At 35.2% G+C, this 18,968-nt stretch overlaps 1 protein-coding gene across 1 annotated transcript in view; it reads right to left on the reverse strand.

Annotated features, from left to right (window-relative positions):
- LOC141845052 (magnesium transporter MRS2-I-like) overlaps window positions 1-16,849 on the reverse strand; it is a 32,839-nt gene extending 15,990 nt beyond the window's left edge. The window contains exons 1-3 of the mRNA XM_074733071.1: window positions 16,497-16,849; window positions 16,375-16,404; window positions 15,709-15,868 (exon numbers count right to left, since the gene is read on the reverse strand). Coding sequence (XP_074589172.1) covers window positions 15,709-15,868; window positions 16,375-16,404; window positions 16,497-16,739 — 433 coding nt within the window. The 5' untranslated portion in view covers window positions 16,740-16,849. The remainder of the gene's footprint in view (window positions 1-15,708; window positions 15,869-16,374; window positions 16,405-16,496) is intronic.
- Between the last annotated feature and the right edge of the window lie 2,119 nt (window positions 16,850-18,968).

An 18,968-nucleotide genomic window follows, 5' to 3' on the forward strand; every position in this document is an offset into this window, starting at 1 on the left:
ATATTTGAATTTACTATACTTGTTCAATTCTTCATTTAAATATTAGGAAGTGAAGGTGGTAATGGTGAGGATGAATTCATATAAATTGTGATAGAATCCATATGCGAAAATGGATTCTCGAATTTCTTACAACAAATTAACATATCCCCAATTTAAATTTTGAAGTAATGTTTGAATAAGTTAACAAGTTAAATAAAAAAATATTATAACCAATCTTCCTCATAATAAGAATAAGGATGTATCTAAAGTAGATGTGATCGGGAAATTTGAATTCATAAAAAATTTACCTCACTAAGTAATTTATAATAATCATTACTTAATACAATTTCGTTTCTACTATAGACGGATATATTGCTCGTATAAAAAGTGAAGCTCTTAATTGGTAGATAGAAAGAAATAAAGAAGCTAACTCAGCTTCTTAATAATCATTAAAGAAGTAATAAGTAAATATGTAAGGAATCTTGCCAAGTAATATATAAGGAATCATGTCAACTCATTTATAAATTTTAAAGTTGATATTTTGCATTACTAGTTTCCTTTTATGGATTCATTGAATAACATGAATGAGTTATTATCTAAGAAACTAAGTCATGGTCATAGTCGTGGTCATGGTGATCAAGTCAATAGGTCATTTATACTTTGTTTATCCTAGAGGCTGGATAGAAGGGGGAAAAGATTACCAATAGAAAAAGATCTAACGTGGAAACGAAAGAGGAAAAGAGGTGAAGAGAAGAGGAGGAAAATGAAAGAGGGAACTAGTGTCATGGTCACGGATGCGAGCTTCCAACCACAAGCTTGCCATGAGAACGCAGCTAGTCTGAGACTACAATCTCACGGCCACTAGCTCTGTTGCAAGATCACGATGAGCTTCTCAGGTTCATCAGAGAACTTTGCTCAAGAGGAAACAAAACTTCATTCCACATGATTTTAGGTGGACAAAAAATTGGCCCAAATTTGATCAGTGATCTGATTTCAAATTCGTTTATTCCCTAATTTTGCATCAGGTAAACAGAGCAATTGTGTCAACTCTAGTTGAATCCATCTTCCCTTGATCCATCTTGGGGGTAAAGAGAGCATTAGAGTATTAGGAATTTATCAAAGATGTCTTTGAATGATTCTTCTAGAATGTTATTATAGATTTCTTCTAAGGTTGCACCTTCAAAGGATTCATCTAATGTATCATCAGGAAGCTTTTCTAAAATGTCATCTTAGAACTTTTCTAAGGTCAAGTTATCAAGTGATGTATTTGAGTCTACCTATTTCAACTAAAGTTTATTGATTGTAAGAGAACTAGGGTCTTAAGGTGTTGTCTTTGCGTAGTTCATTTAAGAAAGACCTTTTGTGTTTATATAGGACAATTGTTTATATAAGTCAATGAGTGATGGGTTTTGTTTGTCTTGGTCTCTGATGGGTTGGACAAGATATCAACATTTTCTAGCAAATCCATTTAGGATCCATTCAGTTTGCTAGATCATACTTGTTTAACAAAAGTTATATTATGTTGGCCAAGATAATTTTCTATATCATGTAATGAATCTAGAAATTTTTATTTTTCAAAAAAAAAAAAAATGGGCACTTGTTCTAACATGCATAGGTTTACAAAAAAATAATATTTTTTAAAAATTGATTCATCTCTAAGAATGAGATAATGTGATTGTGACTTTATGCACATGTTATTCTAATATTAAGCAATGCATAAAGAATAACAACCACTAGAATGATTAGAATAGTTCATTTTAGTTTTCATGAATTTATGTCATTATTCGTATAAGTATAGTTTGGTTGATACCTCTCACTCCTAAAATCTACATCTCACATAAATCTATTAGTAGTGTTGTTTCCCCTCACCATATTGGCAAATATTGATAATTATAAAATAATGTGATAAATATAATATACAAAAATACGATGTGTGATAAACAAATTAAAATCTATGTTTTTTTATTTTTTTGGATGGATGATGACCAAACTAAATAAGAATAATATTATAGAATTGTTTTGGGGATTTTACAAAAAATATATAATGATATGTAGAAAATTGTTTGAAAAACTAATTGAATGTCAGTAATTTAAAATTACCAACTAATTAAACAAAATTAATTTCCAAAAAAGAAAATGTGTTTATATCAAAATGATGCAAGCTTCGTTGACATTAAAATTTTCATGAGGTTCGAGCTTGATCAAGTAAAAATCCTTCCTTTGGTCTGTAGTTGTAATCAGATGTTGTAATTAGATCTTGAATAAAACCCCAATACTTGCCTGGCATCCCTACATGGAAAGTTCCAATAAAGGAAATATGTAATTGATTTACCTCTTCTTTTATTTATGCAAGCAGATTTTATGATAGCCTTTTTTTCCTAAAGAGCAGAAGATTAATCTTGAATTTCCTAAATTAGTGGATTAATTTGGAAAGTATTCAAAAGTGGAATTCCATGCTCTCGGTCTTTGATTGAAACTAGACAAAAGATAGGTCTAGTTGCTACTTCATGTTGATGAGAAAGTAACATTTGTAGAGGTGATTGGGCAAGTTATTGCCGATGGGGGAGGTTATATGAGGAAGGCAACACTAGAGCAACGTGTTCCATGAGACCATGGCTTCGCAGATAGACAACACTAGGTTGGCTTGGTCACTATGTCACTAGAGGCAAAGGAAGGATCATCTATGTGAAGTCTCACAACTATGAGAGAGGTGGAACCCTTGCTGTCAATTTAGAGCTAACAATCTAGAGTGTCAACAAAGATCGCAAGTTGATTGTTGGCTTTGTTGTTTGTGAAAAAGAGAAAGGAAGGGATTGCTACAAGTTGCTTCTTAGAAAAGGAATAAAAGTTGGTGCCTCCTACTTGGTTTGAATTGAGAAGATTGATGAGAGGTCGGTGCCACCTGCAAAAGAGGTGGGGCTACTAGAATCATGCAGGTTAAGCAAACTATAGACGAATTGCAACAATCACGAGCATAGCTGTAGGTGGGTGACAATATAATAGGTTAAGGTCCCAAACAGCTAAGAGCCACCGGTGGTGTTGGAAGTAGCGGTAACAACTAGTCAAAATGAGGAAGGTGGTGTGGACATCAGCACAAGCACCACCAAGAACACCATCCACAAGACTACAACACTAGGTTGTGGAAGTGGCTAAATCTAGAGGTTACCACTATCTGTACAGGTGCAGAAGAGATGCGTGGTTCACTCAAGAGTTAGAGTCTCACGAGCAATCATTGGAGAGGTCTATATAAAAGGCAAGTTCACTAATATTGAAGAAGCTTGCAACAAGTTGTGGTCTACAGGCACAACATTTACAGATGGAGACAATATTAATATCTAGTTTTTTTTCCTTCTCACCTATTTTTTCCAATTGTAGTAACAATAATAAAATTATCTTTTTTGGTGGTTGAATAGAGAAATTTTGTGATAAAATTTTAAAGAAATAATGACGTAGGTACAACATGGGATAAAATGGTATCAAAGTTGAAAATAATAGCCAAGAGTATACTCGGCGAGTCAAAGGGGCATGTACCACCAAGTAAAGAATCTTGGTGGTGGAATGAGAAAGCACAGGAAAAAGTGAAGGAAAAACGAATAGCCTATAAGAAATTATATATTTGCAAGAATGAAGAAAATTTAAAAAAATATACATTAGCTAAGAAAGAGGCTAAAAAAAGCAGTGAATAAAGCTAAAAATACAACTTTTGAGCAGTTATATCGAAAATTGGATACAAAAGAAGGAGAAAAAGACATTTATAAAATAGCTAAAGTGAGAGAGAAGAAGACAAAAGATATTAGCTAAATAAGATGTATTAAAAATGAATGCAATAGGGTATTAGTAAATGATGGAGAAATAAAAGAGCGGTGGAAGAGGTATTTTCATCAACTTTTTAATGAAGGTGTAGGTGATCAACTTAACTTAGGTAATTTAAGCAGGTCAAATGAGTATAGAAATTTAAATTTTTACCGTAGAATTCAAATTTCAGAAGTAGAACAAGCTTTAAACGGAATGAAAAATGGAAAAGCCGTTGGACCAGATGATATCCCGATAGAGGTATGGAAGTGCCTAGGGAAACAAGGTATTGAATGGCTTACAAAATTATTTAACATGATATTGAAAACAAAGAAAATATCAGATCAATGGAGAGTAAGTACTCTAATTCCCTTATATAAGAATAAGGGGGACGTACAAAATTGTGCAAATTATAGGGGCATTAAATTAATGAGTCATACCATGAAACTTTGGGAAAGAGTAATAGAAAAACGATTAAGGAAAGAGACTATGGTCACCGAAAATCAATTTGGGTTTATGCCTGGTAGGTCGACAATAGAAGCTATACATCTTCTCAGGCAACTAATTGAAAAGCATCGGGGGCAAAAGCAAGATCTACATATGATATTTGTTGATTTAGAAAAAGCTTATGATAGAGTCCCAAGGGAAATTATATGGAGAATTCTAGAAAAGAGGGGTGTTAGCGTAGTATATATATTGACCTAATTAAGGATATGTATGAGGAAGTAACGACTAGAGTGAAGACTTCAGGCGGATTAACTGAAGCATTTCCAATAAAGATAGGGTTACATTAATGGTCAGCTCTAAGTCCTTATCTTTTTACACTAATCATGGATGAACTTACTGGACACATTCAAGATACCGTACCATGGTGCATGTTGTTTGCAGATGATATTGTATTGGTAGATGAGACACGTAAGGGAGTAAATGCTAAATTAGAATCTTGGCGAGAAACACTAGAAGAGAAAGGTTTTAGGCTTAGTAGAGTAAAGACAGAATATATGGAATTTAAGTTTAGCAATATTGAACATAATGAGACAAGTATTAAAATAGGAGATGATGAGTTGTCTGGAACTGAGAGTTTTAAATATTTAGGATCATTTTTGCAAGCCGATGGAGGGATTGAGAGAGATGTCTTACATAGAATACAAACAGGATGGTTGAAGTGGAGGAGAGCATCAGGTGTTTTATGTGATCGTAAAGTGCCTCTAAAACTTAAAGGAAAGTTCTATAAAACGGCAGTTAGACCTGCCATGTTATATGGCGCTGAATGTTGGGCTATGACTCGAGCACATGAGCAAAAGATGAGAGTTGCGGAGATGAGGATGTTAAGATGGATGTGTGGACATACGAAGATGGACAGAATAAGAAATGAGAGCATTAGAGAGAAAGTTGGAGTTACATCTATTGAGGAAAAACTCCGTGAGACATGTTTAAGGTGGTACGGACATGTACTTAGACGACCGATAAATGCCCCAGTTAGGCGGTGTGAAACTATGACAAATATGCATATCAAACGAGGGCGAGGTAGACCAAAAAAGACTTGGTTAGCAACAATAAAACAAGATAAAATTTATTTAAATATAAATGATGATATAATAAGAGATAGAGCTCAATGGCGTAAAAGGATCCATATAGCCGACCCCACTTAGTGGGATAAGGCTTGGTTGTTGTTGTTGTTGCGTAATGACGTAGGTACAAAAATAGTGGACGAGCGGATGCGGAAGAAGGAATTGAGTCGAGTTCTCCTTGGTGGGGAAGAATACTGCAAATAGAAAAAAGAATCAAATAGATTTTGAATTTTAAATTAAATCTTTGGCGGTATCATATCTTTTTTAGATATATCTTTAAATTTGGTCATACTTTAATCGGTACCTTTCTTTGTAGTTTAGTAAAATAATTATGTGTTTATTTATAGTATTTATTTCCTAATTTAGAATTTATTTCTTACTTTATTTGAATTCGAGTTTTAAAAGTGGTGCCATTTATATGTAATATTCAACTTTTAATTAATTATATATTTCAATTTTCTAATCTGTGTGAGAGATTATTTTCTCCTCATGAGATAATTATGCTTTCATTTTATTAATTTCATTCAATTCAATTTTGATACTGTGTCAATTAGTATCAGAGTCAAAGTCTAGTGGTTTAATCTCGGTACTAATTAGCTCATTTCGTATCTCCTTCGTTTATCAATTTCGTCCAAGTTTCTATGTTATTCAATGGTTTGATTTCGGTGTTACATTGACAAACCTATTACACATAATCACATGAATCCACTAATAGCATTGTGTGACTCCATAATTGTAATTCTAAGTTATCACATAACAAATTTAAATGCAAAAACAATAAATTCAAATTTTAATCTTTATCCAACCCCCTTTCAATTAATGACTTTTATTCTTTTGAAAGCAAGTTATTTTACTCAAAAAGTGCTTATATTCTTTTGTGAAAAACATGATTTTGTAACTATGTATATCCCTAAAAGTTTAGGATGAAAATATTCCATAAATTATGAGATCATGATTCCATAAATTTATAGGTTAGGATAGCATGGCTAGTGTCTATATAAGCTTGTTTAGTTTTTTAGAAAAGTCTCTTTCACTTTTGATTAGTATTTTATAAAGAATAAATTGTGTTTGTTATTTTATTAAGAATAACTCATGTTATCAATTTATAAAAGAGGTTAGGATCCAATGTATTAGAAAAATTTTAGGCTAATAAAATTTTCAATTTTCATCATGATATCATAGCGTTAGGCCCGGTTTTGAATTTCCTTCTTCTAGTCTTTGTTGGTGTTTTTATTTCTTATTTTGCTCTGTTTTCTAAACACAACAGAATATTTCTCACATTCCTTTCACCAGTTTTTATAGTTTGATTCCTTTACAATCTATTTTTATCATTGGCAATTTATTTTCGGTAGCTTCGTGTTCAATGATGTTTTCCAACAAGTTTTAACTTATAAAAATGTCAGAAGTTATAGAAACAACTGTTATAGCTCAGTCAAAGGAACAACACAGTCAGAGAAGCTCCTTCGATCTTGACAATCTAAAGGATAGCAAAATATCCAAGATGCCTATAAATGGAATGGAAAAACTATTCCTAGTGGTCCCAGTCTATTAAGCATGGGATGAAGCATGAGATCCTTAGTAGTAACCAAGAAGATTCAATGATTATAGCGTGGTTATGGTTAATAAGATTAGTAACACATGTATGTTCTTGGTTAGGACATTTGAGATACAATTCAACAGACATTCAAAAGCAAGAGATGTGGCTCAAGTATCTGAGGTGAAGGTGAAAATCATGGTTGCTAAAAAGGCAGTAATGGTTTTTTGTAGACTTAATCCAGAATTTGACAAAGTACAAAACATAAGCAGAAAGTTCTATGCTTTAAGGAAGTGGTAGCACAGCACTGGTTTGAGGGGAGGAAAGTAGAAGAGGACTTATGGCTGAATCACAAATCTCGAAAAGCTTAGCTATGGTAGCTAGTGATGGCAATAATTCAGCCACAAAGACAAAAAAAAGTACTATTCCCTGAAAATAAAAAACTTGGACAACCAAAGGCTCCTGATCGTAATAGTTTATAATGCACCTATTGTATAAAGGCATGTCATACTCATGAACGATGTCGAAAACTTCATGGCAAACCGCCCAGCTAAGAGTAGAAACATAAAGAGAACAAACAAAGATCAACGGTCAGATGCACATAGCGAATGCACAGCAAAATAAAACAATACCAAAAGAGTTGCATGGACTCAACTAAGAAAAGTTCGAGAGGCTAAGATCTGTTATTGGTGACCTTGACAAGCTTTCAAGTACTTTTCATTGGTGCATTCAATAATGTTTTCATCCTCAATTGAATTCAATGTTTGGATACAACTTTTTTGACTCTTACACTATGGATTCAGAAGCTACCTAGTATAAGACCTACTTGACAAGTGTCTTTTTCACATTCTCTCCATGTCCAAACAATAGAAAAATAACCACAACCAATGGTTCTTTAACAACTCTACCAATTGTAAGAGATGTTAAAATAAGTCCATCATTAACATTAAAAAATATTTTTTTATGTCCCCAGATTATCCACAAACCTTATCTCTATCCAAAAGCTTATTTAAGTTTTACATTGATTTTTCATCATAGTCATTCAAGAATTCATGGAAGATGATTGTACATGCTAAAGAAAAAAAAAAATAGGCTCTACTATCTTGAGATGTCGATGATACCACATGATATTCACCCTACTCCACGTTAATTACCACCCCAACCTCCCAAGTCCCCAAAAGCTCCCTGAGCTCTTTGTGTCAAGCTCCCGAGCTCTCCTTTTTTATGTTCTAGCTTCCCATTCCAAGCTCTCTCCCCCCCCCCCCCCCCCCCCCCCCCTTTGAACTCTCCATCCCGAGTACATTGAGCTCCTTGAACTCTCTCCTCCGAGCTCTACACTCTGTGTTCCTCAAACTCTCTATTTTGAACTCTTGGTGTCACCTATGTGGCTCCCATCTGCCTATTCTAAGCACGCTCATACCTAGACATAACCCCCTATGCCACCTACCCTGCAGTCCCATGCCACACTTGGATATGGTCTCTGCAGTTACAAATCATACTGAAGCATGACCCCCTATAATAATAGGTCATACTTGGGCATGGCCTCCCACCTACCTACACCTATAAATACCTAGGTATATCCACCAGAAAAGAAGAGGGGTTTGAAATCTCTCACTTTAGTATTTTTCTAAATTCTCTTTACTTCCACTCTTTAGTGATCCAAGTGACTGACAACTTCGATGGCCTCTAATGCTCCTTTGAGTGTGCACAAGTTGGACCTCTTGAGCTTAGTCGAGCAACTCCCACCTTAGTTGCCATTGCACTCACCAACCTCCACATCACCATCAACCTCTGCATCATCGCCATCCATCTCAGGATTCTTCATGATAGGTTTCCGCCGCACAAGTTAGGCCAGTCAAACATTACCAAAGACAAGTTACCTTTCACTTTAGTTTTAGAATTTTATTCATCTAACAATGATAAGATTTGGTTTCACCACCACCAACTTAGAGATCCATTCAAATTTTGTTTCCATTTTATTCCAAAGTATAGATGTTAAGAGTTTCCATTACAAAGTGTGTGGACTTGCTAAATACAAATGTATGTTTCCATTAAGTAATAAAAGAAGCTCTTTTCATTTTTATCTCATTTACAATGATATTTAGGAACCTTCTACTACTCCTAATTCTTCTGGAACAAAATGGTTTGTATCATTGATTGATAATTGTACTCATGTTACTTGGAATTTTTATTTAAACATAAATATGATGTTAATAACATGCTCACAATTTTCTGTTCCATGATTAAAAACCAATTTAGGGTCAATATTAAAGGTTTAGATTAATGATACTAGGGATTATTTCAATAAGTCCCAATTTCTTATTTTCAAAAGGAAGAGACAACACATAAGTCATCTTGTGCCAATACACCACAATAAAACGGAAATGCAAAAAAGAAAAATAGTAATCTCCATCAATCAACACAAGCCCTTTTATTTATGAAAATGTGTCTAAATCTTTCTTGGAAAGCAAATCATACAATGGTTCATCTTATAAATCATTTGTTTTCCAAAATCATAGGGTTCAACAGTCCAATAAAAACATTCTCAATATTTTATCCAAATATACACACCATAAATAATCTTGTCCTATTTAGGTGTGTGTTATTTGTTCATATGCATAATCAAAATAGAGGAAAACTTGACCCGAGTGTTAAAATGTGTATTTGTAGTTATTCTTCAACCCAGAAAGAATACAAGTGTCATCACCCCCATCAAAGAAGTTGTATACGTCGATGGATGTTACTTTCAATGGGCATACGTCTTACTTCACTACACCTTGTCTTCAAGGGAAGAATTTCATGTCAGAAGATAAGAACAAAGATTATTAGAATACAAACTAAAGAGCATAGTTTAAAATCTCGAACCATATCGAAATTTCGATTTACGACTGAATCAATACAGTTTCGGTACTGTATCATATCGTGCCAATATGATTTCGATATTTTTTAAATATAAAATATATTAACTAAAAATAAAAAAAATTAATCTAAATATTAAATAATTGTTTAAAATAGAAAAAAAAAAAGAAAAAATACAGGATGGATCACAGAGCTTCCATATGGTAAATAAATAAAAATTTATTATATATTTTAAAAATTAAAATAAATAAATTATATATATATATATATATATTAAATTAATGGAATAGTTTTATTAGGCTTTGATTATATCTATTTAAATTATCCTAACTATAACTAGAAGTTGATTAAAATTATTAACATAAGTTAATTATTGTCATAAGATTTCCTTCCTTTCTGCATCATCGCACTAGCCACCCACCAGCGTCCCCTCCGCAGGACTCCGTGACCATGTGGAGTTCGTCGTGGGATCACGAAGGCCTCAACGATCCTACGGCGCCCACGTGGCAACCCTGCGATGGCACGCGGTGCCGGTGTCAGACAACAAGCAGAATGGTAAATTTCACCTGTTTTGTCTAGCACGGAACAAAATTTTAAACCATGCTAGAAAGTGCACAAAATGATATTTATATCCTCTTGTAAATTTCCTACCTTTTAAACATTATTTACCACCCATCTTAGTTAACCTAAATGTCATTGTCATCCGTACAACTTTATCGGTGACATTATCAAATGAGAAATGGAAACAAACAATAAATAAAGAAATAAGGGCGTTAAAGAAGAACAAAACATGGGGATTGGTGAAATTTAGAGCTGTCAAACGGGTCAACCCATGACGGGGCGGATTAATTCATGACAGGCTCATCATATGGCGGGGTGGGGCGGGTCAACCCACCAACTTGGTGGGTTGGGAACTCTCCAATCCAACCCAATTCAACGCAAGCCGCGGGTTAGACGGGTCAACCCACGGACTGTTAAAAAATAAAAAAATATTTAAAATATTAAAAATTTTAAGTTTGAATTATAATTTAAATTGATTAAGTTGAAATTTTTAAGTTTAAATTATAATTTTTAAGCTTAAATTGTAATTTAAATAGATCAAATTCACTAATTCATTGAGTTTTCTACTTTAATTTTATAATTTAAAATAAATAAATAAACTTTCTCAACCCGCGGGCCAACCCAAGCCCACTGCGGGCCAACTTAGGCGGGTCGCAGGCCTAAGCGGGTCAACCCATTTGAACCCATCTTAAAATGGGTTGATAAAATTTCAACCCAACCCGCCTAAATTACTTGGCGGGGGCGGGCCAACCCAGCGGGCCTAACCCAACTTGACGGCTATAGTGAAATTGTAGTAGGAAAGAAAATTGTAGGGTATAAATGGATCTACACAGAGAAATATAAAGTGGATGGATCAATAGAGATATATAAGGTAAGGTTGGTAGCCAAGGGATATACTCAAATCTATAGGATTTATTATTTAAAGACTTTTACTTCATTAAAAATGAATATTATTAGAATTTTCCTATTATTAGCAACTAATTATAATTGAAGAGGAGCCTTGATGCAACAGTAAAAGTTGTTGTCATATGACCTTGAGGTCATGGGTTCGAGTTGCAAAAACAACCTTTTACAAAATGCAATGTAAGACAGCGTATAATAGATCCAATGTAATCCGACCCTTCCCTGGAACCCCGCATTGGCAGGAGCTTCACGCACCGGGCTATCTTTTTGCAACTAATTATAGTTGGGAATTACAACAATTTGATGTTAAGAATGCATTTTTGCATGGAGAACAAAAGAAAGAAATTGATATAAAGATTCCATCGGGATAAGAAAAAAATTTAAATGCTCATCCTATATGCAAATTGAAGAAAGTCTTAAATGGACATAAGCAATCACCACGAGCATGGTTGATATTGTCATATAATAGGTATAAGAAATGATAATAAAAAGAGACAACTTCTAAGTTAATATTTAACAAAGAAGTTTGAAATACTTCTAGAGATTCAGGTGGTTCGCTTCACTTTAAGGCATTTTTATCTCCCAACTAGAATATATTTTAAATCTCCTTAAAAAAATAGGCAAGACAACATGCAAACCATCAAGTAGGGGGTGTAAACAAGCCAAGTCAAGCTTACTTGTGTTCAAGCTTGTTTATTTACTTATCAAGCTTGTCCAAGCCTATTTATTAAAAGTTAGATTATAAAAATTTATAAATTTTATGTATTTGAATAAAAACTTAAGAGATAAATTTATAATTAAATTTTCTTTAAATTAATAATAAGTTTATTCATAAATTATTCATGAATGTTAACGAACCAAGTTTACTAGTGTTTAAGCTTATTTATTTTGTATATTCCTTTACTAATGAACAAATATAAACAAGTCTTATCAAGCCGAACACCAAACTTCTTCCCCAACGTCCGGTTCATTTACAACCCTATCTGCAAGTACTCTAATATACCCAAATCTCATACTTAGAATGAGAGAGGAAGATATCGTAGTAGATAAGGAAATATATCATCTGATAGGAAAACTTATCAATTTATCTTAAGATAAGACATGCATAGTAAATAATCTATATACGTAGTGCATTTTTATCTATCTATATCATCTGGTGGAAAAACTTATCAATTTATCTTAGATAAAACATGCATAGTAAATAATCTAAATACGTAGTGCATTTTTATCTATCTTATCACAGTAAGTTTGATCAATCAATTCATATATAACCCAAAAGAAACTCATCAGCAAGAAGCTCACCGAATACTACAATATCTCAAAAGAACATGAAAGGATATTCTATTTAAAAGAAATGGAGATCCAATCCTAGATGCATATGGATGTTGATTATGCTAGGTCAATGGTTGACAGGAAACCAACCACCAAATATTGCATATCTTGGTGGTAACTTCATGATGTTGAAGAGCAAGAACCAACATGTAATAGTGTGATTTAGAGTAGAGGCAAAATTCCAAGCAATGGTTCAAAATTTGTGTATGAAGATTATCTTAGAAGACTTGAAAATCAAGTGGTATGACCCAATTAGACTTTATTGTTATAATAAATTTGTGATTAGCATAGCTCATAATCCGATCCAACATGATCGAATGAAGCACATTGACACTAAAAGACAGTTCATCAGGGAGAACCTAGAGAGCAAGTTGATTTATACTCCTTACGTAGCTACACACGAGCAACTTGTAGATACACTTCAGTATATTTCAAAGTATTGTATCCAAGATAGAAATAATATATGCTTGTCCTTATCTTGAGGGAGAGTGTGAGAAATCATGGTTTTGTAATCACTTATTTCCTTAAAAATTAAACTAAAATATTATAATAAATCATTAGATCATGATTCTGCCGACCCACCTAGTAGGATAAGGCTTGGTTATATTATAATTGTATTAAATCATGATTCTGAAGAGGAGCCTTGACAACGGTAAAGTTGTTTCCATGTGACTTTTAGGTCACGGGTTCGAATCACGGAAACAACCTCTTACAAAATACAAGATAAAGTTGCATACAATAGACTCAATGTGATCTGACCTTTCCTCGGAATCCCGCATTAGCGAGAGTTTCATGCACCAAGCTACCCTTTATTAGATCATGATTCTGTAAGGAGGCGCTTGGTAGGCGGGTTTAGGAGAGGGGAATGGGAATGAAATCTATTTCATTCCCATTCTTAATGCTTGGTAGACGGAAATAGAAATCAAAATAAGGATTTGATATCCCTGATTTCATAACCTACCCCTCCCCCGGTTATCGCTAAACCCATTCCCATCACGGTGCAGTTTTTTTTTCCCGTGGACAGCGGTACCCCGCGCCCATCTCCTTCCCTGCGATTTCTTCCCCGCCGCGATTCTTCCTTTCTTCTTCCCCACCCGCGAGCCTCCCTTCCTCTTGGTCGCCCCCCTTTTCTTCTCCCCCGTTCATCTAAGCTCCCCCCCCCCCCCCCCCGCCCCCATCTTCCTCCTCTTCTTCTTTTCTCTGTCGGCCAAGCTCCTCCACCCCTTCCCCTTTATTCAATGGACGAAGAGACAAGAAGTATTAGGTACTTCTTCTGCTCCTTTCATCGCCTTCTCCTTCTGCTCACTGGTACCGCCACCCGACGAATCGCTCTCCTCCGATCGAGTTGGTTACTTCCGATGCCCTCTAAATGGGGAAGCCCGAGGAAGTCCACGTCGAGGTCCCTGATCTAGGGTCCGACGCCGCCGCTTCCGGATGGAGAGGCACTGCTTGGATCTGCCGTGCCCTCTCCGCCAGATGCCTCATCGTGCTTGTCCTCAGTGCTGCAGTGCTGCTCTCCGCCGTCTTCTGGCTGCCTCTGTTTCGCGGCGACCATCGTTCTGGTTTCGTTTCAGATGACCCCGGAAGCGTTCACGGTGAGCTTCGTTTCCTGATTTCGTTTGTTGACTACGGGTGGGTGAATCATAGTTTGAATGTTATGGTTTTGCTGGTGGGATGCGTGTTCGTGCTCTATTGATCTTTTTTTTTTTGAGGTCTGAGTTGGATTTAGGCCTTTGAATTTTGGGGGTCTTCTGCTGCAGCAAGCGTATTAAATCCATTTTTGTGGCAGATATAGGTGGAATCTATTATATTGTGGCAAAAGGATCTCTTTTTAGGTTTTGCACTGTAGATTTATGCATCGCCACTTCAATAAACTCTAGGTGACATGTAGGGGGTTCAGTTTGCAGATAGACATGTTATCCTTAATCACTGCGGAGTGCAGAGGGAAATGGAAAAATCTGGTTCCAATTGGATGCTTAATGGGAGAAGACATGTTATCCTTAATCACTAAAGAGTTCATCTTAGATCTTTCTTTGAATTTCGTAGGGGTTTTGTAATTTGGCATCAAATGGGACAAGACAATGCTATTTGTATGATTTCCTATCTGTATGCGTTATGAATAATGTGGCTTCGATAGGCTGACTATAAATTTTGATGCTTAAAAATGGCATCAGTCATTCCTGAAATCTAAGGTATTTAGTTTCCTGTATTCAAAATTTAGATAACATAAGCCTAGTACCTAGGCGTAATCAGGTTCAGATGGTACCTAGACATACACTAGCTTAAACTCAAAGTAACTTAAGCCTGGTTATACTTTTGATAATTGTGGTAGTTATTTTGATTATGTAAGACGATTGTATTTTGGACGATGATTTATTGTGGACAATTATGCCTTTTGTACGTTGGGATGAAAGAAAAATATTCATCATATTGTATTTTTTTAAAATAAAATGGTTTTGTCTATGACTCTATATGATTACTTTTGTCTTTTACATATAAGGGTAAAATGGGAATTTTGACTGATTCTCATTCCATAATTTAAGCCAAACCAAACAACATTAATGGGAATAATACCCATTCCAGTATCTATATCAAGCACTAAAAATCCGGTAATCATTCTCATTGCTATTAACCCCTCAATCAAAATCATTACCATTTCCATTACCGAATGTATACCAAGCGCCCCCTAAATTATAGGATACGATAGTATAGCTAGTTTTTGTAAAAGGTTGTTTACTTTTTTAAAAAGTTTGAAAGAGTTTTTATTGGAATACTTAGGATTTCTATTATTTTATAAATAATAAATAAGGTTATCAAAAAAAGAGTTACGATCTCATGTATTGGAAAAATTTTGAGTTAATACAATTTTCTTCATTTTTCATTAAACAAAACAAAATTTTCCTTTGACCAAACTTTTTACTGCACCAAATATTATAAAAGATTTTCTTGATAAATATTTTTTGAGGAAGAACTCACGATAAAGAACTGAACTGTATAAGATTTGACCATCCAACTAACTTCTTTGAAATTGATAAGAGTTAAAACCATGAAAAGAAACAAAGAAGGGAAATGGATTTCCTTTTCATGAAGGGAGACTAAATTAGCACTAAATTATGATACACTACAAAATATCACAATAAAATCCACCATGTATAAATAAATGTCAGCATAACATACCATCTTCTTCCATGGCTTCTATATCATGTGGGCCACTAAATCCACCATTCTTCCTCCCTTCACCTTGTGCTTGGTTGATAGAATTTGCTGATGGTAATTGTCGACGAAGCTCCTCCACGATCGGAATAACATTTTCTTCAAAGGGATCCCTCAGCAAAACCTAGCTCCAAGATATATTTCACCATTAGCAAACAATAGGAAAATTCCATTTTCTAAGTGCAAAACTAGTGATCATGGATGAATTAAGCTTGTATAAATTAAGTTCACTAAATTTCAGAAGCTGACTCCAGGAGAATTAAACTCTTTCAAATCCATAATTAGCTTTTTCCACTCAAAAACCACAACAACAATTACTTGTCAAATTTTCCTGATAAGAAAACAAAGGATTATCTCGAAATAAGTTGAGCCTTCGCGTTAGTACATATTGTAACTTAACGGAAGTTCACTTGTCCACTTATGGATTATCAGTGAGCAAACTCCAATATTCAAGAAAAACAAGTTATTTGGATCAGAACAAGGAATCCTGACATTGTTTCATAACTCGCCTGTGGTGGTGATCCCTTTTATTTCAAAGCAGTGATGTTTCATGATAAATTCTCGAACCATGAATTAATAATGACCGGAACAAGAAATTCTACCACCAAAAAAATAGCTTTGTTTCATTACCTCTTCCGCGGTGATGATCGCTTTTATATGCTGCTCCCGAGAAGAAAAAAAGAGAAAAGACATAGAATTAGACAGAATGAACTGCAACACCGCTCAACTCAAAGATAAGACAACAAACTCACTTCTAGGTTGAGAACGATGGCCCTCTCCCGTCCCAGAATCGTAGAAGGGTACGAGAGGAGAGGATCGAGAATCCTGAGGTCCCGCGCGTGGATCTGAACTCGGTGCATGATCGCATACTTGTCGACATCCAAGATCGTGCCTTCCCCATGGGAATCGAACAGAATCCAGCTCCTCGCCGCCGCTGTCTTCTTCTTCAGCGAGGCCTGCACCTCCGCAGCCGGCACCAACTCCTCCCGCGCCATCCCCGCCGTCGCTAAACCTCACATCTCCAGTCTCAACCGGGGACTCGGAACTGGGTTAGGCGCTGCCAACTGTGGATGGTGGAGGCTGGAGAACCATCGCGGAAAGAGATCAAACTGATGCAACCCCTTTATTTATCGATTAATCAATTTTGTAATATATATATATATATATATATAGTAGGAATTAAACTGTCATTTTCCCCAGTTCTGAATAAGGCAAATATATTTTATTCAAGTAAATAATAAATATATCTACAACTATCAAGTTTGAATTCACATTTCCACAAAAATTATTCTTATATTTATTTTTTAGATTAATATATAAATTTATAATAACATTTCAATTTTTTAATTTAATTTTTTTTTCAAATTCAGTATAATGCCTATTGAAATTTCATAGTGTTACTATTGTTCATTTAGAAACTTTTTCAATCTTAATTTAAAAATATCTAAGCTCGTGTATTTATTAAATTGGCATAATATCACGTGAATATGGTATCAACTACTTTAATAGTAAATGAACAGAAAATTTAATTTTTAACACAATTTGTGAAAATTGTACTACTTCTTCAATTTTAACTCCCCGATACATGATTTGACAAATTTACCCTTTCCTTCTCTCCTCTTCTCCCGCTTTGCTCACCACGTGCGCGCGCAGAGCTCTTCCCTTTTTCTCCGCAAGTGGTCGCGAGCTAAGGCTTCCCGCCGACACCATTTGTCCGACTTTCTTCTTCTTCCCGACGACACCTCCTCTCTTCTTCTCCCCATTCTTCCCATCTTCTCGGCGACACCTCCTCTCATCTTCTCCCCATCTGTTCACTAAGGTTTCGTTCTCCATTTATTCACAACACAACAATACCCATTTTCTTGTCAAAACCCTAAACGGCACATTCCACACCGACGAGGAGATTGAAGCAACAAATCGAAACTGAAGCAAGCGGCTAGATCCATCAACCGAGAGCTTCACCACAAAAAATAGTAAATTTGTTGATTATTTTTAGTTGTTTCGGTAAATTAGAGAAACCTCCCCAAATCCCCTTTCCTAGAATTTTCTACAAGTCTTCCAATATTGTTGTAGGGGATTAAGTTATAGATTAATGTGGGAAATTAGTTCCATTAGAGATTGGTAAATTGAATTGTTTGTTTGACCTTGTTAAACTATGGACTAAATGATAGTGAGTGAGTCGTCATTTTTTTTGAATTTTTTTTAGAGTAGTATCATAATAAATTGTAAGAGATCACCTTTAATTATTCAACAAATGTTTAATAAACTTCATCTTATTCAACAAAGGTTTCGAATGTTATATAAGAATACCAATGATATATGAATGAGTATATATTCTTCATTTATGATTTAATTATGAGATTTTATAATCTTTTCCAATGTAATTTCTCAATTATCCTTTAGGTGACAGATTTGTATTCAGTTTGTTAGAAACATGGAATCTGGATCTCCAAATTTTTCATTTCTGGGTAGTTACAAGTATAAAGAAGACCTCTATATGATTTCAATTCTGAATGGATTTAGTCTAATGGAGGTGTTTTTTAATTTTGGAAGAAAATGTGCCGAGATTACTCCAAACAATGTGGTATTGCAATATCTAGCGCCACATCAAAATATGTATGTGACATTGAATGAAGATAATGATGTCCATATTATGACACATCTTTACACGTCTATTGTTGGGCCCAAAAGGATGTTCGTATCTCCACAATGGCATGATATTGTCCACTTTGGGCCTAAACCCTCATGGCTTTGTTCTTGGGCTCTCCCCAAAAGGCCTCATCCCAATGGAGATACTTTTCATCCTTTTAAACTCATGATCTTTCCCATGTGTTTTAGATGTGGAACTATGTTTGCACCCTTGCAACCCAACAATCCCCCCTCAAACAAAGGACCACTGGAAGCTCCGCTACCATTTCTCATGATCCGGCTGCCATGTCCCTCATGGTCCGGCTGCCATGTCCCTCATGGTCCGAGCCTCCTCTACTTCCTTTATTTTCTCCGAGGGTCCCCACATGGTTAGATCTGGATCATGGCTTATCCGGCGGTTAGTCCGGTGAAGAGCGGGCCTCGCTCTGATACCAATTGTTGGGTCCAAAAGGATGTTCGTATCTCCACAATGGCATGATATTGTCCACTTTGGGCCTAAGCCCTCATGGCTTTGTTCTTGGGCTCTCCCCAAAAGGCCTCAGCCCAATGGAGATACTTTTCATCCTTTTAAACTC

The sequence above is a fragment of the Curcuma longa genome, chromosome 14 (assembly GCF_044706935.1).
Source record: "Curcuma longa cultivar G26 ecotype Majalengka, Jawa Barat chromosome 14, ITB_CL_G26_1.1, whole genome shotgun sequence".
NCBI classification, from domain to species: Eukaryota; Viridiplantae; Streptophyta; class Magnoliopsida; order Zingiberales; family Zingiberaceae; genus Curcuma; species Curcuma longa.